This window comes from Alligator sinensis, unplaced genomic scaffold, assembly GCF_000455745.1.
Source record: "Alligator sinensis unplaced genomic scaffold, ASM45574v1 scaffold145_1, whole genome shotgun sequence".
Taxonomy (NCBI): domain Eukaryota; kingdom Metazoa; phylum Chordata; order Crocodylia; family Alligatoridae; genus Alligator; species Alligator sinensis.
Window position 1 is genome coordinate 793012 of NW_005842414.1, and position 26959 is coordinate 819970.

Below are 26959 nucleotides of genomic sequence, written 5' to 3' on the forward strand. Positions count from 1 at the left end.
AGCAGGATCATTTCACATTATTTCACACCTTGGGCAGTAACTGGACACTGTGGTTACCAGATGGTGAATACACTTCCCGGGTTCTCTTGGCACCAAATATTTTGGAATCCTCTTGTAAAAGTGCAGTCCGCTTTGCTTCCTTGTCCTTTGTTCCAAGTCCCCTATTTTTTATTTTTGGAAAGTGGGAAAGGTGAGTGAGAATTCATTAAAATACATTCTCTGGATGGGCAGCACAGCTCTGGGCAGATGATTTGAGATTTTATAGACTTGGATTTTACAGGGCCCAGTTAACATTCGACACTGTGACCCGGATCACAAACGAACAGCACACCATTCATGCTTGTGAAATAGTCACGTAAAATAGGCATAAAATACTCCAAAACCAAGCTAATTCAACATGTTTAATGATCACCTCCTTTATGAGAAAGTGGGATATTTTCCATCATAGCCACTACTTGAAATATCCTTTTAAAAAAGAAAAACAAAACAAAAAATATAAACATTAGCCTCCTTGACCGCGTCCAGACAAGCACGGCTGTGCAGTACGTGGCCTTGCAGCCATGTCTGTGGTGCCACATACTGCACGTTCAGTTGTTTTCTGCGCTGGAAGGAAGCAGCGTGGAGGGTTTTTTTGACCCCTGGATATCCAGGGGTCACAAACACCTGTGGAGAAAAAGGTAGAGCAAGCATGGGCAGCGCGCGCCACTCAAAAGCAGAACCAGGCCGCCCGGAGCTGCGCTACAGCTGCCAGCCAGGCTCCACGCAGCAGAATAGCTGCTGCTGCAGCCCCGGGAGGCCCCCAGGTCCCTGGGCAAGGCTGCTGGGGCCAGCACAGTGCTGGCCCCAGCCTTCCCTACCACACCCAAAGTAACTTGCTGTGCACCAGAAGGTGCGTGGCACAAGCAGCCCTCAGAGACAACTAGCAACTGTCCCGGGGAACCAAACATCCACACCACATGTGGACGCAGTCCCTCTGTCGACCCAAGAAAAGGGCTGGGATTCAGGGTACTTGGTTCATATTCTCCAATCTGCCACTGTCCTTGAGGCAATACCTTTATTTCTCTGTGTCCTGTCTCCATCTGCAAATAGGTATGATACTACCTACTTGAAATGAAGAAATTGTATAAAAGTGAAACAGTATTATCCTATTATTTTAGAGGATTTGAATCCCGTGACTATGAGTCCATGTCAATTAAAATGAAAACTCAATTTTAAAAAGATCCTAGGTTTCTACTTTTGCTCCTTGTCCCTCCCTCTTTTCTGGCCCAGCTTTTGCTTTTTTACAGGTGATGTTAGTGATCACCTACCTCACAAAATTCTTGTGATGTTTGGAAATTAAAAGTTTTGTCTGTTAATGTTAAATTGAGATGGAGGCTGTTTTTTCCTAGTAATATGCTATAAAACTGCTCTATGGGACTCTACCATACCTATACAAATTAAGCTCCATGGAACTTACCTATCTTTATAAAAATAAGAAAACAGCCCTTTTGGGCTCACTTCCAATTCATTTTTTTACCAGGATTTCCCCTTCCAATTATCATTTTTGACCAAAGTTAATGGTACCTTCTCTCCCTTTATCTCCATTACAATTATGGCATTTATGGACCTGAGTTAGTGTTCATTTCTGTAGGTTGGGTGTAAAGGTCAGCTCTTCACTATTTTAAAGTCTGGGACTTCTCGATGTTTGGCTTGCAGTTGGATTGCATCATAAAATGGTGTGACGTGTCAGAGGGGACAGCAGCAGCTTCAGAATTGGAGATGTCAGTGCTCTACTGCCAAAAGTTCATCAAAATAAATGTGAAATGTTTAGTTCACCCATCCTGAATGTCCTGAATGAGACACAGATGGATAAAATGTAGGAGGTACCTATTCAGGAAGGATTGCCTCATTGTCAAAAGCATAGAACAGAGAAATGAGAGAGGTGGATGGAGTTAACCTGGTGCAGATTTAATGAGCACCATATATTTACATGTATTTTCTGAAAAAACACACATGGAAGCTCTTTGTTAACATGTTGCTATACATATCTCCCAGCTAACTCTGACATAAATGTAAAGTCCAGTGCTGAGGGATTTCATGTGGGTTTATGATAATCTTTTCGGGAGCTTGATTAGATCGCAGTGCATTTTCTCAGGTTTGTAGGTGTTTTGCACATAGGAGCCTCTGTCATGTTCTAAGGACAGAAGGTGATATGTGCAAACCCTGTTTGGGGTTTGCTTGAATAAGGATTAAGTGGTAAATTTTTCAGTCCAAATCCTTTCAAGATTGTTTCTTGCTGTGTAGGGGCCCAAAACATCTTCCCCTTACAGGCAGAAGCAGGGAATAGAGGGTCTGTGACATGCTCCACTCTTCTCTAGAAAGCATCTCTGTACAGTGCTGTGGCAAGGACGTTGGGCACCCGGGGCAAAGCCTGCAGCGGCAGCCCGCCCTTGCCCTGTGCACAGATCCAGAGGGCACCCCCACCCCCATGCTTACCCAGAAGTGCATGCAGTGGTGGAAGCTGCCCTCTCCCCATCTCCACGCCCCCCCAAATGAGCCGCTCATGGTGCCATCCTGCACCCCGCCCCAGCTGGGCAACATCTCTTGGCACCCCTTTGCTTTAGCACCCGGGACAGTCGCCCACTCTCCGCCGCTCCTCCCCCCACAGTATGGCACTGTCTCTGTAGTTGGACATCAGAAAACTGAATTGCATGTTTAGGGAGGGCTCGACTGGGAAGCAGTTGCTATAAATGGCACCCATCCCCCTGTGGAGCTTGGATTTTCACAAAGGAAAGTGCCCAGGAATTGTTATATTGATTGGCTCAGCATAAAAATCTTGAAGGGCGTATAGAGTCACTGCTGCCTGGCCTGCCCTTTCCATCTTCTATTAGTTAAAGGATGGCTGGCACTCTGAGCTGTTATGGGGAAAGATCATTGCTCTCACCTCATGCAGTGTTTGAATCCTCAAATCGGTCAAAGCACACGTGAATTGTTGCTCTGTTTGTGAAATCCAGGCAGCATTGACCAAAGTGTAAATTTTGTGTGCATTTTCTAAGTCTTTCTCCTCATGAAGACCAGCCATCACAGCACAGTTGTTATAGCCTGACGTCTGAATTTAATATTATAGATTTTATTTTTAAATGCACCTTTGCTGTGATATTATCATTTGCTCATTCCTCTATCTCCTGGAGAGTACTGCAGGGAAGTATAAGAAATTGCCTCTTGATTGTCCTAGTTTTATGATAGAAAGTCTCTCTTCTTTCTGGCACCATTTAAACTTTTATTTCTCTCTCTCATATTTTTAAAGAGATATTTTACTCTCTTCCCTCCTTTTTCCTACTGGAGTATTTTCCTAGCAGCAGTTCAAGGGGACATTACAGGCTTTTTACATTTGAATTTTGGCAGAAAATTTTAAACTTTTTCTTTGGCACTTCAAAGTTAGAGGAAACTTGGTTTTGAAAATTGATGCTGATATAAGATGGCATATTTAATGACAGATGTATCTATAGAAAGCTGTTAAGATGCAGATTATTCCCCTGGGGTAGGGAGATCAAAACTGCCAATCTATAAAATAGACTTGTTAGGGGAAGGCATGGAATCTATCTATGCAAGCACTTTGATTGCAGGGGACAGTGTAGCAGCATGTGGCATCATAACCTAAGAGCAGACAAATCAGCTTGATGACTTTCAAAGCCAGGAATACTGCTGGAGGCAAGGGTACTCCAGTCTAGAAGAAATTAAAACATATAGAGACTGTTATTAATTCCATATCTATTTTTGTGTAGTCAAATCTGTATGCAAATCCTTAGCATCTCATTTTGGCAGATTAATCTAAAAGTGAGGAGCGGTATGTGAAGGGAATGTAATGATAAAACACCACAGATGAGCAATATTGCAGGGGAAAAAAAGTAAGCTGTGTGCTTGCTATGAACGGGGAGAGGAAAATGGTTTTATTTATTTCATTATTTTTTAATTATTTTGCAGAGAATGAATCTCCCCTCCAACACAAAAGTTTCCAGCTTTTCTTTCTTAACAGTGACTTGATAAAAGACCCAGCATCGTGTTTCTGATATGTCTCTTGCAGTTTAACATACTAGAGGCAATCAACCAAATAACTATGATTTTTATTTTTCAAAATAGTAATCTGACATTGTGCTTTAAGTATTACTCAGAGTGAAAATAAGTATGTAAAAAATCAAATTACAAAACAAAGATTAGAAAAAGATCATTTTGTTGATGTGCATACAGATGACATGGCGTGCTACAAGGTGCACAACAGCACAGAGATGAATAATATATTTTAAGGCTACAAATGGAAAGAATCACACCTTTCAAAATGTAGATAGGAGTATATGTAATTTACAGGCATTGTGATAACATTGTTTTGTGGCAGAAACATTTGAAAAAGGTAGCCTTTGTCTGTCTTGGCTGTTTAAAGTGTGTGTTCTTCAGGGTTCAGACGATCTCTTACCATGTGCATGGAGAATGATTCAGACAGTGGGGCTCCAGTCATGGGTGGGACCTGTAGACATCACAGGAATATAAATAATCAGAATTAACTCTAACCAGTCAAAGGCACTATGCTTGATTAGATTTGTCTTTAGTTTCCACTGCATGTGTGAATGTCTCATACTGCAAAACCTTGAATCAAAAGCTTTTCTTTTTAATTGGGTGTACTCTTGACATTGCAGTACTCTTGACTTTGCTTTTTCTGCACCCATTATTGTTGCTGCCTGTTCATCATATTGTAGCACATGGTATAATAAGTACTGATTTTTGCACATGTGAACAGCAGGATGAATTAATCTGAAAGTTTAAAAACTAGTAATATTGTAATCAGATCTTGATATTTGCCAAAACCTGATCAATATGGCTAAGTACAGACAGTCAAAAAGCCTGAGGCTGAATCAGTTCAGTCTTTGCAGGCTAGTCTAAAATGCACAGATTACATTGAAACAGAAGTGAACAGACATTTACCTTTGATTCAGGAAATCCAGCCACATGCCTGCAGTGGCTCAGGCCAGAAGCCTGGGAGCACTAGAGCATGGTTCTCTGGCTGTGTGTTCACTTCGTCTTCCTGCTGCCCCCAAGGTCTCTGGGATTTGCAGTCCAGAATCACAACAGCAGGACGCTGCAGGGTTGCTCATTACTTCCTCTTCCTGCTTCCAGGTGCCTCTGGGATCTATAGTCCACAGTTGCAGCCAGCAGTAAGTTTGAGCAGAGAAAGAGATGTTTAACCTTCCTCCCAGGTCCCAGCCTCCAGCTGGGAATTGTTTGCGGGGCGGGGAGGGGTAAATCAGTCCTCCCCCTGTAGTTTGGGCTGCATCTCCAGCTGAGCTTACCCCTCCCCCCTCCCTTGTCAGACAGCCCTCACTGCTCTGGCTAGGGAGCAGAGGGGCAGGGCCAGCCCTGCTCTTTCTGAAGCAGACAGCACAGTCTAGCTCAGGGCTGGAAAGTATGCTGGGATGCTGAGGGACTCTGATTTAACTTGAACCAGGAAGGGGTCTGGGACAGAAGTTTCATAAACCAGTTTGACCCAAATCAGTTAAGTCTGATACTACATTCAACCAGGTTTATCTTAAACCAGTTTCAGCCATTTTGAAACTGGTTTATGTGCACTCAGCTTCTGTTCTGTTACAGGTTTAAATCAGTTTCTGATCACTTAAACTGGTTTATGTGTAACTTGTGTCCCTAGCCTAGCCTATATGATTTATTACAGACCAAGGGCAGAATTCTATTTCACTGTTAAGATAAACAAGTGGCACTTAGGACTCGAAGTCACCCTGTAACATACGTTTTCATCTCTCATAAATCTGAATTGGGTATACAGGTATACCTGTATACCCTTATATAGCTCCTGTATATGCCTTATATAGCTCCTTTTTTTTAACCATATGTCACACCAAGCTTGTTCCTATTTCTCATGTTTAGAAACAATTTTCTCCAGCCTGGGCGCATCTACACTTGAATAAACTCCAGTGCATGTCACACTGAAGCTTATTGCTCCCGGGTATGCATTTACATGTGCATCTGGGAGCACAGCATACTGAGCTGAGTCAGAGTAGCCCCACCTGACAGGAGGTCCCAGGGGTCAGCCTGCCAGCCCAAGGCTGCTTCCCTTGGCTCAACGTGCTGCAGCGGAGCTGGCTAAGGCATGAGGGTACTTCAGCATAGGGCTAGCCAGCAGGCAGCCCCCACACTGAAGCACCATCATGGCCCAGCCAGCCTCTTCATCATCTACATGTGTGCTGCTGTGGAGTTTTTTACTCCACAGAAGGATAGTACTTGTAAATATTTATGAGTACTATCCTTCTGTGGAGTTAATTAGTTTACTCCCACCTAATAGGAGTGCACATGTAGATGCCAAGATGTTTACTGTGCAGCAAACATCTTGTACAGATGTGCCCCCCAACTTAACTCCATTTACACTGTGCTGTGAGTCATCTTTGGGAACACAGAAATGCTGTGCAAATATCTCAAAATGGTAGTTGGCCAATAACTATGGCTAGTGACTGGAAGCAATGTGATGGAGGAAGTGCCTACCTTTGTCTGTTAGCCTTTAACTTAAGGCCTAAGTACAGGACATGGGAGATCTAGGTTCCAGGCTTTCCTCTCTCAGAGGTGATTTGGACTTCCCACATTACATCCCAGTGTCCTGCTTATGAAGCCAAAGTTCAGGCAGGACTGGGATACCTTTCTGCTGAAGGTGGGCGGCAAATGGAAAAGTGTCATGGAGAAGAATGGCAAACAAGAAAGAGGGGTCATGGCTGCGTGTCATGGGGAGGTGAACACTGCCCTTGCAGGAGGTGCGTGAGGTCTTGTAGTGTGTGTGTGTGTGTGTGTGTGTGTGTGAGAACTGGAAAAACAACACAGTAAAGCACTTGAACAGAGAGCAGTTTGCTTCATATGGTGCCCCACCTGCTTGAAACTTCCTTCCTTAGGGGCTGGAGTAGATGCCCAGATTGCACTCTTTGGAAAGCCTGAGAGTAGCAGTTTTCATTACAGTACTGCTTCATGCAAGAAAGGCCTCTTGGAAGATGTGACCCAGTATCCCTAAAACAAAGGGCTGTGTGCTTGTGTTTGGAGAAAGAGAAAGCTTGGTGGATTGGTAGTAGTGACCTTCAAGGTCTCTGAGCAGGGGGTTGGACTAGATGACCTCCTGAGGTCCCGTCCAACCCTAATTTTCTATGATTCTATGATTGTCCTGAAAAGTCAGCAGGTGTATGATATTCAGCCTTCTCCAGCCTTGTCACTAGCTTTCACTGCCTAGTTGGACCCTGGTTGACTCTCTTCACTATGAAATCTCTCCTGAAATCACACTTCTGTGGCACCTAGTTAAACAAAAAGGCAGAGTGAGTGCACTTATGATTAGTGATCTGTTTCTTTTCAGAGTACACTGAATGGCAGACCAGAGTCCCCTCCCAGTTGCACAGATTTAAATCCATTGGGATTTAAAAGATACAGGCTTTTATTACTAAAATGCAATCCAGAATAGTGTGTTACTTAGTGATGTGACTCCAGATTCACACCAGTGTACACAAGGCATTTGGTATCAAAGGATCATTGTGTAAAATGTATAAACAAGTTCAGGTGCCAGAATGCAATTTCCTCTTTTCTAGGACAGGGCCATCTTCCCTGGGCTACAGAATTAGGCTTCTTCTTGCTTGTTTTCATTTTCTCTTGGTTTCCCAGCAGACTAGATTCAATGTAAGGGGAGTAGAAGGTGCTCTCAAACCATGTCTCCACCATAGTCTGGGGGTTATGACGTGTTGTTGGGATAGTTTAGACTGGGCATGTCTACACAAGGCATTTAACATGCATTGGATTAATTCTACTGTGCATTAGTGCGGTTGGCAAAAACCATGCTAATGCACTAATTTGCAGTAGTTTTAGTCCAATGTGCATTAAGCATCTCACAAATAGTGCTTGTCACAACCCAAGGGTGTGATTTTGTGTGTGTGTGCTTCGGCACTGCTAAATTATTTCCCGCCACGAGGAGCTTTCTTTGCAAGGTGCATTTCTCAGTTGCAAAGAGAAAACCCCAGTGCAAAGAAGTTCCCGCCACCCGCATGCAAATTTGTGTCCCACTATTGGCCAGTTCTAAATTATTCCCACGTGGCGGCTAGTGATTGGCTTGCTAGCCGTATAAGAGGCTTGAGCGGTTTCCGCCCAAGTTGGAGAACTCCAAGGAGAACCCCACAAGGGAGGACTCCACAACCATCTGGAGGAGGAGGAGGACTTCACGTCTTGTGAAGAACTCTAGGCGCTGCGGAGCCTATCGAACCCAGTGCGTACCTTAAGAAGGCTATAGGGGTCTGATCAACCTCTGGCCTCTCCCCGTCGCCGAGCGCGATCCCTCGACGAACCCCTTCCCTGCGCGCAAGTTCCACAGAGCCTAGCAAACTTCGTGTGAGTGTATCCAGAGCTCTTCTCCGAGTTGATTTCTTCGGTTGACACGACAGGCTCACGTTTTTAGAGCCTTCAGCCGGATTGGGCTAGAGGTTCGCGTGGAAGGAACTCTTGTCCACTTTTCTTCTTTCCTGTCTGTAACTGCAACTCAAGCAAGTTTTCCTGCCTGCACTGCGACCATCTACGGTGTAAGTAAAATAATCTTTAATCAACTGCTAAGCATCCGTGCCTAATTCTAGTCCGCTGGCCTGCATTCCCCGACCCACGTGCCAGGGCTGCTGGCCACAGCCCGCCGCGCGCCCCCGAGGGCCTCAGACCGCTCCCGGCCTGCACAGTGCTCATCTGCGCTACTGTGCAGTAGCATTGATTATGGTGTCTATTTTTCCAGGTACTAACTTAATGCGCCGTAATTATGGTGCCTTAAAGAATATGTAGACAGATCCAGTGAGTCTGGGGAGAGTGCTTTAACCACTAGGGAGAGGAGGAAGAACTTTATACCTATACATGTCTACTCAGGTCAGATGTTCAGTTAAGCTGTGTTTGCCTTGAGTTTAGGAGGAAGTAGAGTTCTGATAGGTTAACCTTAATACAGGTTAACATTAACATTCCCCATTGAAATGAATGGAAAGGCACATGCCTAGGTAACTGATGAGGTGTCTAAGTACTTCCAGTTGAAATGAGTGGAAGAGCTGAATTATACAACTTGAAATATGGAAATAAACCTTCAAAACCAACACAATACAAGGTGGTCTTGTGCTAAATAGGGCTAGATAGATCATTTTTAGCATCTCTTTGGGCCCAGAAGCTACCAGCAGCATTTCTAATCTGCCTTTTATCTTAGTTCGTAAATACTACTAATGGCTAAACAGCCAGACAGGATGCACTCGTCTGCATTTGCTACCAACTGGGTAGCACTGGTAGTTGCGGAAGCAGAGGGATAGGCCCACAACATAATCTTTCATTTGCCAGGACATTCTCCTGCTGCATAAAAATCTCATTTTATTTTTTTCTTTAAAAAGCATGTGGTGTTCCTTAGTCTTACTCTTCTTCAGTTCCATGTCAACCTCCTGCCCCTTCCAAAACCCACCATTCTGTCCTGCATCATGGTCTCCTCCTTGTGATCCCTATTTTCTTTGAACATTCCTTTGGGTGAGGACCCATATTATGTTAATCTAAATCAGTGGTTCTCTGCCTTTCAGTCAGGGCACCCTCTGCAACGGTTTGGAATTTGGCAGTTCCCTTGGTTGAGAACCACTGTCTTGCTACCTCTGCTTACTGCAGTGCTCCTCAACTAGGGTGCTGCCACATGCTCCTGCCTATATTAGGGTTTTCCAATAAATCTAAAGCAGGCAGGAGCAGATGCATAACTGGTGAGTTTTGAACTCTGGACAAAACTCCCCTATACCCCTAGGAGGTGGGGTGGGGGAAAAGAAAGTGCCTTACCTGCCTTGGTTGTCCCCACACCCATCTCCTCCAGCCAGGTGATGCACATGGCTGCACCAGCTAAGCCGGGTTTCTGTCTGAGCAGTGTAAAGGGCTGTTGCAGCCTAGCCTGGGTCCTCCAAGGTGGGTTGGTGTGTGGCTGGAGTGTGTACTCTTCTCACTGCCCTTCCTGATCTGATCCTGCCTACTCCTTCTGGAAACAGAGGGGTGCAGGACACTCCCACCTGTCCAGTATGCCTCTGTTTCTAAGATAAATGTAATGGGTGGGCCAAGGAAGGGCTTCAGGAAGAGCATGGACTCCAGAGTCAGCTGCTTCCTGATTTGCCTCCACAGGAGACATGTCAGGCATTTCACTCTGGCTGTACTGTTATCTGTGTTGCAGCATCCCTGGAAGGGTCTTGAGGCACCCCAGGGCACCCAATCACCTTGTTGAGAGCCACTGCTCTAAGTTTTATTTCATAATAAGGAGCAGACACACAGCCAGTTGTCCCAAGCTGGCTGTCCACAATAGAGATTCTTATAGTTAGGGACCTACCCCAATCATGATTGTGCGGATTTTCCAGAAATCATTAAATTGGGTGATCTCTATGAAATTTGGGAGGGGGGAGAATCCTTACTAAAAATAAAATGCTGGCTCCCCAGTGGAAGCCAGCAATCCTCCCAGCTGTGCAGCCCTTCCAGGGAAGGTGAAGGCAGGATGCCTTTATGAAGGTGAGCAAGCAAAATAGCTGTACTTTTCCGCTAATTGTCTGAGAGGTTTGCCTGTTAGGCAGCCCTGCCCCGCTCCACCAATCAGCAGCAGGGGTGGGGTCACATGTCAGACAGCCCTCTCCACCGATCAGTGCGGGGCAGGGCCACTAGGGCGCCATAGCCAATCAGAAGTTTGGGGGCGGGCGAGTCCTGGCCATGATAAGCCCTCGAAAATAGCAGCCAGCCATGATCTGCCCATGAAATCGGCTGGCTGCCTCCTCAAGGTGGGTATTGGCACCTAGCCATTAGATGGTGGGAAGTTGGTTTGTATTGGGCACGTGGCTACCCTGAGAATTAAATTGGGCGCACAGTATGCTTCATGTGGTAACATATTCAGGTGTAGTTCAAATGATTTACCAGGGCCATATGTCTGTTGTACTTTAAGTATATAGTAAATGTGCTGTGCCCCTGGATTGCATGCGTCTTGGAGCAGATCCTGTTTGAACTGGATTGAGCACATGTTTAGATGAGTAACGCTTACGCATTTTACACTGTTTTAGCCCATTGAAGTAGCTTTGTTTGCTGCCCTTCTGTCTTATTCTGACTGTGATAGCCTGAAACAAATGTTATAGGGCAGGGGTGGACAATTGTTTTGGGTGGAGGGCCACTTACTGAGTTTTGGCAAGCTGGCAAGGGCCACATGGGTAGCCCCACCCCTTGACAGGTGACCTGCCCCCTGGTCGCCATCCTCTGACTAGAAGTCCTGCCCCTTAACCCCTGACCTTTGCCACCAGAAGTCCCTCCCCTTAACCCCAGAAGTACTCCTTTCAGCAAGGGGTTTTGCCATCTCAGAACTAGGAAAATACCAAATTATATTTGAAAAAGTGAACATCTAAAACATTAATTAATTTGATTTCAAAAAATATTTTTTCCTGGTTTACATGTGTTTGTGTAGTGTACATAGAGGTGATTGTATATAAGAGCTTAAAATGAAATCTTACTCTTGTATATTCTGGGGGAGGGGGTATAAGCTTGTGGTGGGGTGTGGGTCTTTCTGGTGCAGGGAGGGTGTGGATGTGTGTTGGGGAGTGATGGGGTGGATAGGTATGTGGGGTGAGGGAGCATGTGTGTGTGGATATGTGGGGTGTGGGTGGGTATGGGATATGTGGGGGCCTGTGTGTGGTGGAGGGTGGCTGGGGTGTGTGAGGGGGTGTGGGGGTCTGCCTGTATGGGGGGGTGAATGTGTATGGTGGGGTGTGTGTGGGGGACTCACCCTATGAACACACACACACACGGGTACTGGCACTGGTCTATGATGCCCAGTCCCGTGATGCAGCCAGGAGCCATGTGGTGCTCGAGCAGTGTGGGGCCAGGAAGGCAGGGAAATGGCTGGGGATGGGGCATGGCTGGGCTGCTTCCTTCTGCTGACAGCTTCCCCTGGATCCTAGTGCCCCTGGCTCCTTTCAGCTTTGACATGTAGCCAGGAACAGATAAATATTTTCTAATTTTTTTAGGGGCCCCGTGGGCTGGATAGAATAGCCTCACAGGCTGATTGTGGTCCACAGACTGTATTTTGCCCACCGCTGTTATAGGGTGTCTATACACATGCAGTGAGGCTGCTCCAACATGCTGTAATTACAGCACATTGGAGAAAACTCAATTAATTGCGTCTGCTGGGATGTAGTAATTACTGGGCTCCAGCAGCCTCCAGCATCACATGTATCAGCATCCCCACACTGAAAAATGGTGGCAGGGGTGCTTTAACCAAAGCTTGTCAAACAAGCTTTAGTTAAAGTGCCCCTTCCACCATTTTTCAGTGCGAGGACACTGATATGTGAGATGCTTCGGGTGCTTTAATTAGAGCAGCTCTCAGAGCCACTCTAATTAAAGCTCTCCCTCACCTCCCCTTCCCCCATTCCTGGAGCACGTGTATGAATGCCTACTTTCTTAACTCTTGACTAGATAAAAAATTGCAACTGAGTGAAAATTGCAACTGGGTAGTGAGTGCTATAATTTTGCTAGTGTGAGATGCAAACTGATTCCTGAGAGTGGCCTAATACGTCCTTAAAAAGTCTTGGTCCTGTTCTTGTACAGATGAAAATATTTAACCCATGTCAAATCTCTTTTAGGAGGAGTAACAAACACTGCGCAATACCAAAGCAGGCTAATGGTGTATGATCCAATGCAGGTGGGTTTTGTGTTGTAGGTGTTTGTATATATGTATTTTGCATGAACATTTAATACAAATATGTATTAAAGGCTACCAGCAGGGAAAAAACAAAACAAAAATACAGCTATAGTTCAAATTGGTATGGTTCTCCCCCCATGCCCTACTGCAACAAATGAGATCTAGAGAAGTGAAAGAGGGAATTGGGCCCACTGTCTTAAAAAAAAATCCTTAACTGTATTACTAGGAACAACTGAGGTTAATAAAACTGCAAACGTGTAAAACATCACTTATCATTAATGTACCTATCACCATTTCTTCTGCTTGTTCACTTTTTGCAACTGATTAGCCTCAGGCAATGCAAACAAACTTCCTGTTGGTGTCACCGGGTCCTGGAATGTTAGCACCGGGGTAGCAGGATTTGTGCGGCACATAATGCAAGAGAGTGCTGACACTCTGGCATCTTTTCACTGACATTCATACTTTCTTTTTTTTAACTCCATGATAATAGTTCTGTTCATGTTCAGTTTGGCAACAATTTTCCTTCCTGCAAAAAACATAATGTTGGACCCACAGTTTAAAATGGCCTTTGAAATTGGTTTGTTGAAAAACAATCCATTTCACAGATTAAGTTATTTAACGAAAAAGAAAAAATAAGTCCCATCCTTGTAGGTATTGGTATTATGTGCATCACTTTATTAATCCAAGCCCCTAAAATGTCTTATAGGAATTATTTCATGCATTATGTATGTGGGTTTGATTAGGTTAGAGTTCTTTAGCAGCAGTTTCAGAGGCTTATGGCAGTTATATGGTCTTGTATTAGAAAACAAAGGCTGCCTATACACATGCTCAGAGGTGGAGGGAGAGGGGGGAATTGATTAGAGGGGTTCCCGGACAGCCACTCTAATTAAAACGTGTCACTATCATGTATATTAAGCCCCTGCACGTTTAAAAATGGCCACAGGACACTTTAGCTAAACCTCATTTAACGAGGTTTAGATAAAATGCCCTGTGGCCATTTTGAAACGTGGGGGCTTAATACACATGACATCACAGCGACACCGGGGCATTCTAATTAGAATGTGGAGCAGACTCGATTAATTGAGTCTGCTCCAACACGTTCTAATTAGAACATCAACAAGCACATATATAGACAGCCAAAAGTCCTAATCCTGCTTCACTTTACAGTCAGGTGGAAGATTCTTGACCTTCAACTGCAGGAGATGTGCCTTGTGTTTTATATTTAAAACTAAATTTTGACAGCAGGTATTTACACATGACTCCCATTAACTTCACCTACTGTGCCTGCATTCAAGAACAGAATACGAGCTCCAGCAATCACAAGTAACAAGTGATTTTTTTGTTTGTTTAATTATACAGTTTTAGGGATAGAACATGGTATTTATTGGTTAGACATATAGGGCATTTATACATGTTCTCCGGGAGTGGGAGGGATGCTTTGATTACAGTGGCTCTGAGAGCTGCAAAAATGGCAGCAGGTGCACTGAAAAGTGGCAGCAGGAGTGAAATGAGCTTTAGTTAAAGTGCCCCTGCTGCCTTTTTTCAGCATGAAGATGTTGATACATGTGATGCTGGAGTTTGCTGGAGCGCAGTAATTACCACACTCCAGCAGACTCAATTAACTGCATCTGCCCTGACTTGCTGTAATTGCAGTGCATGGGAGCAACCTCGCTGTATACATATAGGCGCCCATGAAGTTTCATTCTAAATCCACATGCTCATGATTCAGACTTGTCATTTTCACATGTTGTTCCCTGTTTGGTATGTGTGTGTGTGTGTGTGTGCGTGCGTGCACATGTGTGTATCTTGCATAGATTTGTTGAGTTGTTGGTTTGTTTTGAAAAGTTGCACCCCAGAATGTAAGGACTCAGCTACCACCATAGAACTTGCTAATTGCAAAAGCCCAAGTCTGAAACAGAAATAGTTAAAGAGGGGAGAGCGTGTTAGCATTCTTCAAATGAGGTCTGCTTCATGTTTGTACACACATGCTCTTTTTAAAAATTCTGCTGGCATATTGTTTACGGTGGGTACTGGAAAACATCACATCTGCTTGCATCTTGCACAGAATCTCAATAACTCTATCATTCAGCACTAGTGCTTGTTTCTGCGCTAGGCCTTTGTGGAAAGTCGATAATGCCTGCCATCTGCCACAGAGCACACAGCTACCTGCCAACAAGCAGGCGAGGTTGACCTCTGCTTCCCCACCACTGATTAGTATTCACACACTGACTTATTAGGAACGACCCCACCAGGCCCCTCTGTTTCTTTGCCTTTGCAGTGCTTTGCAGCTCACCTGGCAGGCACCGCAGTGGAGGAAACTAAAGATATAATCAGGGAATGCGGGCTAGCTTTGCAAAGCAGATGGTGTCTATAGTCTTGTGTCAAGGGACTGGAGTCCTAATGCAAAAATTAATTCCTAATATTCAACTATTATCCATTGTAATGTATAGCTATATATTGTAGAGCCCAAAAGGCAGTGTTATTAGCATGTATTGAGTTACACCAAATTATGGGATATATAATATAAGGAATTGCCCAAAAGATTCCTTAACTTCCTTTTCTATAATACATTCATCTTTGTTTGCTGGCAGGTAATTTTATCTTTAAAAGTAGCAGGACCAGTTGTTTTATGACCTTTAAAATGCCATGGTATTTTATCTCCTCAAAAAGGAGGAAACCCCTTGCATCTTCTTTTTTCTTCCTTCCTCCTTCCTTGTTAATATATGTTCAAAATTGCTCTTAAATGATCCTTTCAAAAGAAAACAGATCAAAACATATTGAGGAGTAAAGTAAAACTAAGCATGCTGCTAGGTTGGCAAGAAGGTACAAAAATTGTTTAATATTTGTACTTATTCCTTCACTTCTGAAGTATAAAGCCCACTGAATTTTTGAATGAATGGGGGAAACCCCTGTCTCTTCCAATGAAGACACACATCATTGTTCAAATTTCCAGTGCTATAAAGCTCAGAGGAGAGATCAAATACTTTGCTGTCGAAGCACTTCAGTTTTGTTTTTCTTTTCTTTTTTTTTAAATAGTGAAACAAGGAGAACAATTTCCAAAACTTACAGACTTTCAGAAACAGTGCAGTGACTTCTTCAGTGCAGATACATTTATTTTAACATTTTATTGGAACAGTTGATAAGTAATTTATACTGTTGCTCAAAGCTTTCTCCCAATTAAAATCTGTCCATGAGAAATTCAGATTCACCATATGTCAAGAAATTTATTTTAGAACATATTGAACATCCTTATTTCATTTTCTATTCCAAAACCAAAGTTCAGAGGAGTTTATAGTCAAAAGTTAATGTGTTTAGGGCTGCCAAAACAGACTGTTGTATCTATGAGAGAAAACAGACCCTTAGCTCAGTGTTCTCACTTCATATCACCATTTGCTTTTCATGTTTCATCTATGTAAGAAATAAACATTGGACTGTTTGTTTTGGTTGACCCTTTTTTTTTCAATTGAGCCAGCAATGTCTAAAGTGTAACCAAAGAAAATATTTGCAACTAAATTGCAAAGAATGAGAGAAGCTCTCCCAAAAGAGCAATAGTAAATTACAGCACAAGAAAGATTTTCGTAAGATCTGTCAGGTCGGCTGTGGGCATTGAAGGCTAGTACCTCCATTGGACTAACTTGCCTCTAGCGATCTCTTTCTGCATGATTTGTGGGTGGGCAGAAAGAGAAATACAGTGGGGGGGTGTGTGTGTGCGTGCGTGTGTGTGTGTGTGTGTGTGTGTGTGTGTGTGTGTGAACATTGCTGAGAATACTTTTTGTTTTTGTTTCTAGAATAAGTGGCTGAGCCGCAGCCCCATGTTGCAGAGGAGAGTGTACCACTCCATGGCTGCTGTCCAAAGGAAGCTTTATGTTTTAGGTGGGAATGATCTGGACTATAATAACGATCGAATTCTCGTACGTCACATAGACTCTTACAACATTGACACCGACCAATGGACGCGCTGCAGCTTCAACATGCTGACAGGCAAGTCTGTTTGCCAGAATATACTGGGAAAAAAAAAAAAGTTAGGTTGGGAGGGGGGGGGGGGTGAGGTGAGTTTTAAGGGGAATATGTAGAACTGAAAAAATACCATATCTGCCCAAATCCAAGATAGTTTTGAATTTAAGACTAGCCCCCAAGAATTAGATTCTGTACTTGGAAAACATACATGTCTTCAGAGGGGGCATGGGTAGCAGGGGGCCTAGACAACACATGAGGGAGACACGGACTTGAGGGGCACAGGCATTAGATATCATACATGGAAAATGTTTTAGATGGAAATGTATTAGGGCTCCTATACACATGCAAGGAGCCCACTTCAATGTGCTGTAATTCAAGCGTGTTCGGAGCAGACTCATTTAATTGAGCAGACAGATTAATCAAGTCTGCTGGAGCAGGGAAATTAACACGCACCAGGAGCTTCCAGCATCACATGCACATGTCCCCGCACTGAAAAATGATGGCAGGTTGCTTTAAACTAAAGTTTGTTCAACAAGTTTTAGTTCAAAGCACCCTGCTGCCATTCTTCAGCACAGGGACACTGATACACGTGATGCTCCAGCCACTTTTAATTAGTGTGGCTTTCAGAGCTGCACTAATTAAAGTGTCTCCCCCCTCCCCCCCCCAGTGCTTCCCAGAGCCCGTGTATAAATGCTTTTAGATTCTGTATATGGAAAATGTAGAATTTTGTTATAATTTTCCGTGTCTAGAATCTAATTATTGGATGGTTGTCTTAAATTCATACCCCTCACTGTTACAGCAGGGAAAACAATTGTGGGCAAGGGGGCAAACAGCCTGACACCAGTCCCTTGCCCCTTCTGCTGGTGCCCCTCCACCACTCATCTCCTCTTCTTGTCTTCCCCTAGTACCAGCATGTCCCAGTGTCTGCCTGAACCCCCCTGCTGCCTGTGCTTCTTTCACCTACTCCCCACCACCTCTGCCCTTCAATCATAGGTTTTGCTGGCAGCAGATCTGGCCCTGGGATGCTAGAGCTGCCTCCACCCCTGCCCATTTTGGGGCTGGAGCTATCACATGCTCCATGCTATGGGTCGGAATGGGGCCTGAGCCATGACTGATGGTAAGTGGGGGGACAGGAGAGGCAGAGCGTGTAGGGGTACAGAGGTTACAGGGACCAAGTAGGGGGGCAGAGGCTGCAGTGGAGGCAGACAAAGGTGGGGAGGGGAGTAGGAGCTGCAGCAGCTGCTGGCCCTCCTCCTTCACCTTGTACTCTAATCCAAAGTGTGAGGCTTTTTTCCCCATTTGAATGGGGAAAAATACCTTGCCTTGCATTTGAGAGAGAGAGAGTGTGTGTGTTTGTTTGTGCGTGTGCACGTGTGTGTGTGTGTATGTATGTATATATAAAATATGGTTTTTCCTCTCTCAGAATTTTTTTATACTGGTGGAACTGCGTGGATTTCAGTGGACTCGTTCCTGAATTAGGAACTGTTCCAAAGTCCACTGATGTCAAAGGAGCTTTCTCCTTCCCTGCTCTAATGAGAAGAAAATTGGGCACAAACTGTTTATAATGAGAAGGATGTTTTAAGAGGGTGTGAGCTACATTTACTGAAAGGTGCATTTAACTTGGATTATTTTCACAACCAAAAATATTCTGTGATAAAATGATCAAATCTCATTTCCCCTTTCACTAAGACCTCAGCTGCACCAATTAAAATCATTTATGTTTTGTGTGCACAAAGATGGTCCAACTGTAGCTTACACTGCTTGAAAATGTTGTTTATGGGCCTTCTTCTGTTGTTGTGGAACAGTGTATTTATGGAGATCTATAATTGCAATTTATTACTGCACAATAGCATCTTAATAAGATGCCAGAAAGGGGGTTGTTTATAAGAACTAAATCAAATCAGAGATGAGTTGATTAGCATGGATGGCCACTGAATTTGCAAAGTTCCCCTTGACAATCATTAGGGACCATTCAGTATCAGCTAGCAACACGGAGTACCTCATTTATCACTGCCAAATGCACTATGTAGACCTCTGATATGGCACTCAGAAGTACTGCTTAAATGGAAACGCCCATGGGGGTGGCTAGTATTATGCCAGGCAAGTAACATGTCCCACAAGCAAATGTAAGGACTCTGCCTACAGAGTCACATTGAATGATGCATTTCCAGATCAGCATTCTAGAAAAGCTGTGGTCATTCCTTCAGGTACCTGGTTTGAACAGTTTTCTGAAGTGGCAGTTTCTGCTCATCCAAGAGCTGGTTCTGGCTTCTGTTCACTTAGCTGTAGAGACTTGGAGTAATGCTTGTTCGGTCATTGCCTGGAATCTTTTTCAGTGGAGTGCCCCAGGGGTCGATCCCAGGGCTGGTTTTGTTCGATATCTTTATCAACAACCTGGGAGGTGGCATAGAGTGCACCCTCAGCAAGATTGCAGACGACACCAAGCTGGGGGGAGTAGTAGATATGCTGAAGGGTAGGGCTGGGATTCAGAGAGATCTAGACAGATTGGAGGATTGAGCCAAAAGAAATCTCATGAGGTTCAACAAGGCAAGTGCAAAGTCCTGCAATTAGGAGGGAACAATCCCATGTACCAGCACAGGCTGGGGGCTGGGCAGCTACTCTGCAGAAAAGGACCTGGGGATTACAGTGGACAATAAGCTGAGTATGAGCCCTTGTTTGGAAGAAGGCTAACAGCATAATGGGCTGCATCGGTAGGAGTGTTGCAGATCAAGGGAAGTGATTATTCCTCTCTGTTCAGCACTGGCGAGGACACATATGGAGTACTGTGTCCAATTTTGGGCCCCCCACTACAGAAAGGATGTGTACAAATTGGATAGAGTTCTGCGGCGGGCAACAGAAATGGTTCAGGGGCTAGGGCTCATGACTTGTGAGGAGAGGCTGTGGGAACTGGACTTATTTAGTTTGGAGAAGAGAAGACTGAGAAGGAATTTAATAGCAGCCTTCAACCACCTGAAGGGGGGTTCAAAAGAGGATAGAGGTAGACTGTTCTCAGTGGTGGCAGATGACAGAACAAGGAGCAATGGTCTCAAGTTGCAGAAAGGGAAGTGTAGGTTAGATATTAGGAAGAACTTTCTCACTAGGAGGGTAGTAAAACACTAGAACAGATAACCCAGAAGGGTTGTGGACTCTTTATCCTTGCAGGTTTTTAAGACCTGGCTAGACAAAGCCTTGGCTGGGATGATCTTGTTGGAGATGGTCCTGTTTTGAGCAGGCGGTTGGATTAGATGACCTCCTGAGGTCCCTTCCAACCCTCATTTTCTATGATTCTAATCCAGCAGTTTTTTTGATGCAAAAAAATTCAGGGGCTATAAAGTCTCCAGTACAGATGGAGTAGAAACCAGGTCATCCTTTCAGAGGGACAGATGACAAAACTGCAGGCAGGGAAGCTGCCACACTGTGGGAGTTAGTGGGAGAGAGTAATAATCCAGCACCACTGTATAATTGCACATTCGCCTGAATTGCTTTAAATCAGCTCCTTTGGCAACATCAGTCTAAGGCAGTGATTCTCTACCAGGGTGTCACAGTACCCTGAGATTTCCACTTGAAATAGGAACTTCCAATTCATCTAAGGCAGTGGTTTTCAACATGTGGCCTGCAGACACCTGGGGTCTGTCTGCAGACTGTATCTAAGGGGTCTGTGAAACATAACTGTGATCAATCAACAGTATGTGAATATAGGTTTCCCTTGCCAACCATGGTTTTGCCAACCACAGTTTTGAGTATCCACACTTAATAGTCTATATACCATTTTGGCTACCTCGGTATACAGTTCTGAGTAACCACGGTTTTCCGTGGCCGTGCATCAGCTTGCTACCTGCCATTTTCTCCATAAGCCTTTTGTCTTGCCAGCCACAGGAACTTTCAGGAACCTAACCCCAGTGGTTGGCGAGGGAAACCTGTACCCATACTTACAGTTCAAAGGGGTCTGTACCTCCATTTGAAATTTCCAAATGTCCACATCTCCATTCAAAATTTTTTAGGGATCGGCAAATGAAAAAAGGTTGAAAACCATTGATCTAAGATGTCACATAGATATTGCATTTGTCTTGTGCAGAAGCCTTTAGTTCTAGGATCTGACAGACACTCAAGTCCACTGCCCTGCTTTAAGCCCATCTCCAAGATAAAATGTATTAACCCTTCCCTCTCCAGCCATGACTCTGCGAGTCTTAAGGTTATTGCGGATCATTCCCAGGACAGAGGAACAGCAATGCAACTTGGAAGGATCACGTGTGTAAATGACTGTGCTGCTCATCACAAGAGACACCTATATATGGCTGTAGTTGTTGCAGCCTTTGGATCTTAATGCATAGCAAACATTTATCTCTGGCTGTTGAAGTGGCTGCAGCAGGTAGTTAAAATGCCTGATTTGAGTCAAGGTGTGTTCTGTTACCAAGAGAAACCTAGACTGGCTTTAGCAGGGGAGGAGCCAAACCCTCTATTAAATGCAGTTTATTTTCTATACTCATTTAATTTCTAGCTGTTATTATCTTAGTGTTGTTAAAAGTAGGGGGATGGCTGTAGACTAAGAATGCCTACCGTTTTTAAAGAAGAGGCACAGCTTGAACTCTACTTAGTACAGGGTTTCTCACGTTGTGAGCTTCATCCTGTACCTTTAAAAGTTATGGGACCAATCACATGGTCTGTGTATCACACCTGACTGGGAAGGACCAATTTTGAGGATGAGGGAGTCGCTGGCTGCATGTAAGTGCTTGACCTGGCTGTTGAGAGGAGCTAGTTAAGGCTCAGAGCAGCCACTCAGAGATCCCTTTAAGACTGAAATGTCCCACCTTTCTTAAGCAGATGGCTGCTGCTATTCCATATAGAAGTGAACTTTGAGCACAGGAGCAGAGCACTGTTAACGCTGCAGAGCAATGTTAACGCTGGTGGCTTTGCTATTGTTTGTTTAAGTCTGGCTCGGGACTTCTGCCAAAGGTTGCTGCAGTAGACCCAGCTGTAAATGGCCTGGCATTAGCCATATCACTACCTTGTGAGCCTTTGGTTTCAGAAACTGCGGTGCCTTAACCACACTAGCATGATGGGCTTCTAGGTTCAGCTGAACCTTACCTGTGAAGAAAATCTGCCTTTTACCTGCATTTCTTATACCAGGTGAGAGGGCGTCTTGGCCCTCTTGGTCTCTCTCTTAGTTTAGTGTGTATTACACATCTGCAGCACATACTTTTAGTGGTAAATAAGAGCACAGTAGGCTGATTTCACAAGTCAGGTGTTAGTATCTGCTAGTTGTTACACTGCTGAAGCCATTGTTTTTAAAATGTATGTTTCAAAGTACATTTTAAAACCATATATTCCTGTGCAACTGCAAGAACACTAGTGTTGGTAACTCGGGTTGTTCACTGTGTTTGTGGCAGTATCACTGCCCTTCATTACACCATTCAAACTCTCTTTCTGCAAGTAGCATATGAACAGCGCTTTCTTTTAACTGTTAGGAATTGGTCGCTCTGAAACTTAGTTTCTTCCCAATCTACATGCATCTCATAACAGAAATCTCTTTCGGTGCCAAAAGGGTTAAATAAAGCATATAAGTGGTTTCTTTTTTCTCCTTTGCTTTAGGTCAAAACGAATCTGGAGTTGCAGTCCACAATGGAAGAATATATTTAGTTGGTGGCTATTCGATTTGGACAAATGAGCCTTTGGCATGTATCCAGGTGAGTGATTTAGGTTCCTTTTGAAGTCTCCCCCAGTGGCTCTGCAAGGGTACTTTGAGCATAGCTGTTATTCAAAAAGGAAAATGTATTTGAAGCACAGAGAGATTAGGGATGTTTCTTATGCAGCCACCGAGCTCTCTAAAAACATGCATGGGAAATGTTTCAAGATCAGGTTCAGTACTTCTGCACATCTGCTGGTAATACAGACTGAGCAATGTCTTCTTGGACAAGATTTGGGTAAAAAAAGGGTTTCTGTATTCCCAGCTGACCTGATAAAGGTCAAAGGTAAATGCAGAAATGAGGGGATACTCTACTAATTTTTCACCTATTTCCCATTAATAGTTGCTAAAGAGAGACAGAAATAACCAGCTTTTCAAAGATCAAAATTTAGGCTGGAACTACGCAACGTAAGTCTGTGTTCATTACTTCAGAGTATGTTCAAAAGTGTCCTAAAGACCTCTGCTCTGATAAAGATGCCTGCTGCTTTTGATCCCAGCATGATTTTCTGATGTGTTAGTGTCCACCATAACAGCAGCTCTGCTTTGAATCTATGGCCCATCAGGAGATTCCCCACACAGACAACACATGGAGTTTGGTATTAAGCATGTTCATTCTTTTTAATTTTCTCCATTTTTCTGGGAGAACCAGTGTTTTTATTGTAGAACAGCTAGTGATAGTAAGTTGAGTGAGGTATGTCAGAAAGCACCAGTTGCTTGGACTTTATAGACACCTTTGTCTTGTAAATTAAACTGATGAAAAGTGTTTATTTTTGTCCTTTATTGTCTCAAAAAATTACAGTGTGCAACAAAAATGATTCTAGAGGAATAGCGTTCATTTTAATTGTTTCCATGAATTTTATTTAAGATAAATAACAAACAACCCCCTTTAAAGTTCTTAGTCAAGAGTCTCTTGAAGACAGATGTTTGCTTCTTGTTTGTTTCTGCCTACATCACATCCTTCTCCTTGAGATCAACCTAGGTAGTTTCAAGAATTAGCTTTTACAAAAACACACACACACCCCTCCCCCTGTGCGTCTCAGCAGAAGTTCAGCAACAAAACTTTTGCTAGCTCCTAGGCAAGGATTTGGGGATTTAAGCCAGAATTGAGACTGGCCCTTACATACCTAATTGGTTTTGCATGCAGCCACAAAGCTCAGTAGGCACTTAATTCAGCATGTGCTTCCATTTTGGAGCCTATATACTAAGGGTTCTGCACTTAACCCCTGCCTAGGCTTCACTGCAATTCAGATTGCAACTAGGAGGCACCTCAAGTTTGCCTAAGCCCCTGAAAAGGCACCCACCCTTAGGTTCATAGTTTCTAGGGTCAGAAGGGACCTGAACAGATCAAGTCCAACCCCCTGCCCTGGGCAGGAACGAGTGCTGGGATCATAGTACCCCAGCCAGATATCTATCCAACCTCCTCTTGAAGACCCCCAATATAGGAGAGACCACCACCTCCCTTGGAAGCCCATTCTAGAGCCTGGCAGACCTAACTGTAAAGTAATGCCTCCTGATATCAAGCCTGAACCTGCTCTCAATTAATTTTTGGCTGTTATTCCTTGTTATCCCAGGTTGTGACTGGGGGAACAGAGCCTCGCCTATTTTCCGCTGATCCCCCCTGGTGAGTTTATAGACGGCCACCAGATGCCCTCTGTCTTCTCTTGTGGAGGCTGAATAGATTCAGGCGCTTTAGTCTCTTTGTAGGGCCTGGCCATGCGAGTGGCCCTCCTCTGGACCCTCTCAATGCTAGCCACATCCCTCGTGAAGTGCGGCGCCCAGAACTGGACTCAGTACTCCAACTGCAGCCTGACCAATGTCGCATAGAGGGGAAGGATCACCTCCCTGGACCTGTTTGTGATGCATCCCTAGATGCACGACAAGGTGCAGTTAGCCTTCCTGACAGCTTCCTTGCATTGTCGGCCCATGTTCATCCTGGAGTCAACAATAACTCCAAGATCCCTTTCTGCCGCTGTGTTGACAAGAAGGGTGTTCCTCAGCCTATAGGTGTGTTACTGGTTCCTTTTCCCTAAATGCAGCACCTTGTACTCCTCTGCATTGAATCTCATCCTATTCTCATCCGCCCACCTCTGGAACCTCTCTAGATCTAGCTGGATTCTGTCCCTCCCCTCCAGCGTGGCCACTTTTCCTCTTCTTAGAAACCACTCCTTACAGCACTGAATTCATCTAAAAGAGAATGATGGTTGTGGTACTACCCACCTTGTAGCCCACAGCCTACTGGTTAGAGCACTTGCTCAACAAGTAGGAGACCAGGGTTCAGGGCCTTCCTTAAGGGAATTTAAATCTGCATCTCCCAGCAAAGTCAGGCTATGGGGTAGCCTGGGTGAGTGCCCTCTAATCCTCCTGCTGCAGCTGAGAGACTGAGCAGGTAAGGCTGCCACTTCCTTTGCACGTGCTCTGGCAGACACCACCAGGCCACAGTCCTTAGATGTGAGGTTAAGTATCAAAAGTTGCAAGACAACAGATGCCCAGTAGACAAGAATCACATGCTTAAGAGCCTGAGAGCAAGCTGGAAGTTCAGGCTCAGGGCCATATTTAGCATGGTTATTGGCTATTTAGGCACCTCTAGGCTGTCTGGCCAGCCCTTTGATATTAACCACTCACCATTCTCTGTAGAGCACCCACGTATCCCTAAAAGCCCTCGATCAACTGAATCTGAGATTATCTGAGAAGCCTACATGGGCTGTCTGAATTGCCTGCCAAAGCTAGGAGCCTAATGCTTATACAGCCATGCAGTAGGGGTGTGAGGAACTGTATGGCCCGTTCCCTAAGTCACTGAACCCGCTCTCCCAGACATGCACAGCAGGTTGTGTAATCCTGGGAATGAGGCATAAAAATCACCTCAGATCCCAATGACGGGACAGGCAGCTGCCACCATGACAGGGGCACCTACAGCTGGGAAGCATGAAGCTCCTGCTCCCTGACTGCATGCCCTGCACACATGGAAGCAGCAGCTGGGGGGAGCCAGGAGCTCCTGACTCCCTGGGCACCACTTCCATGGGCACTTGGGAGCATTAAAAAAAAAAAAAAAAAAAAAAAAAAAGGGCATGAAGCTGAGGCTCTGAGCATCATGTCCACTTCTACAGGTCCAGGGTGCCTGAGCCCAACCTTAGGGAGCTTAATGTTGCACTTAATGTGAGTCCCTTAAAAAGCACATGTGCAAGTGAAAGTCCCAGCTGAATGTCTGCTTTGTTTTTTTCAGTTCCCTGGGCACTGTAAGCCCAACATTGGAAGAGCCTCCTGGTGTATCCCATGATACAGCTGTGGTTGGGGGAGCTCACCATCTCCTGCTGCGCACACTAGTTTAAAAATGTGCCTGACACAAGCAGCAGGACATAGGGAAGCTCCCTCGTCCTCAGATGCTCATGCTGGGCACCTCTTTAAATGGGACCTGGCACCTTAAAGATCAGGGGCTGGAGGGCAAGACTCTTTAAGGTGCTGGGTCACAGGAAGCCCAGATTCTGATGCAGGCAATTAGCTGATTATCAGCATCAAGACAAGGGCAGCCCCCGGCTAGGTTTCAGACTTGGGGCTGTTCAGGTCCCAGTGACAGGGCATGCTGTATGTTCAGTTTATGGAGCCATATAAACCAGCCACAAAGATGTTTCATATATTTTGAGTAGTATGTTTGTGGCTGATTTGCCATTTTATGGCACCATAAATTCAATGAACATGTGGCATGCTGCTATTTATGGCACAATTAACACACTAACCGTGCCAGAAATAAAATGAGTGCCAGGACCTTAGGCAATGCAACAATTAAAATAGATTCCTCAGACGCTTATTTGAAGCCTTGGCGTAGTTCCCCAAACCATCCCACCCATCCCATAGGCACTTTCTATCCCTAGGACGAAACACATTGAGGAAGGGGGAAGGGAGTAGCGGAAATCACTAAACATCTAGATGACACTCAGATCATGAGCACTAAGTAGCAGGGATTTATAAATCTTGCAAGATAAAACAGATTTTTTTTTTAAATGAGCAAAGGCTTTTTGTGTTTAGTGTAATATTTTATTTTAGTGATTCATTCAGTGCCACATCTGAGAATCTTACTAGAAAAAAATTGCCCAAACTAGATTGAATAGGAACACTGACTGGAATACAGTGCATGAGATGCAATGCTAAACAGTGCTAGATCGAGTTAGTGAATGCACTCACACACTCTGGATGATCTATGGGTGCTTTGGGTTCTAATATTATTTTGGTGGCAAGCGAGAATGAGTTTGGGATCCTGCTTTCAAGTGGACATTTGTCCACATCACAAAAGCCACCCCAGAACTGGCAGCCAGCCCAGGGCAAGCTCAGGATTAGAGGTAAAAGAAATATAACAAGTGCTTTGGCAAAGCTATGTGTGTTGCCTACATCCGCTGTCAGCGGTTGGCATCATGCCTAGCTTTAGCCAATATGACTATCCCTTTTATTTTCAAATTCAGCATGCTGCTTTCTCTTTCTGAAGAAATACACTTTTCTCTCTATGTCTTCTTTTACTCTTAAGTCATTCATTCAGCCTTTCCAACTTTTTATAGAGTCCTTTTGCTCCTCTCAGTACCTCTTATTTGACAAATGATTCATACTTCATGGTAATAGTTTAG

General features: G+C 44.4%; 1 protein-coding gene across 18 annotated transcripts in view; it reads left to right on the plus strand.

Moving 5' to 3' along the window:
• The window catches only part of KLHL32 (kelch like family member 32), a 317145-nt gene that overhangs the window by 288941 nt on the left and 1245 nt on the right, over positions 1-26959 (plus strand). For 15 of the 18 annotated variants that reach the window (XM_006030043.2, XM_025211566.1, XM_025211565.1 and 12 more), the window contains 3 exons: positions 12651-12709; positions 16498-16690; positions 22256-22350. In XM_006030043.2, coding sequence (XP_006030105.1) covers positions 12651-12709; positions 16498-16690; positions 22256-22350 — 347 coding nt within the window. Of the gene's footprint in view, positions 1-12650; positions 12710-16497; positions 16691-22255; positions 22351-23920; positions 23971-26959 lie in introns of those variants that run through there. The other 3 variants (XR_003095601.1, XR_003095602.1, XM_025211569.1) reach the window with 2 other exon arrangements.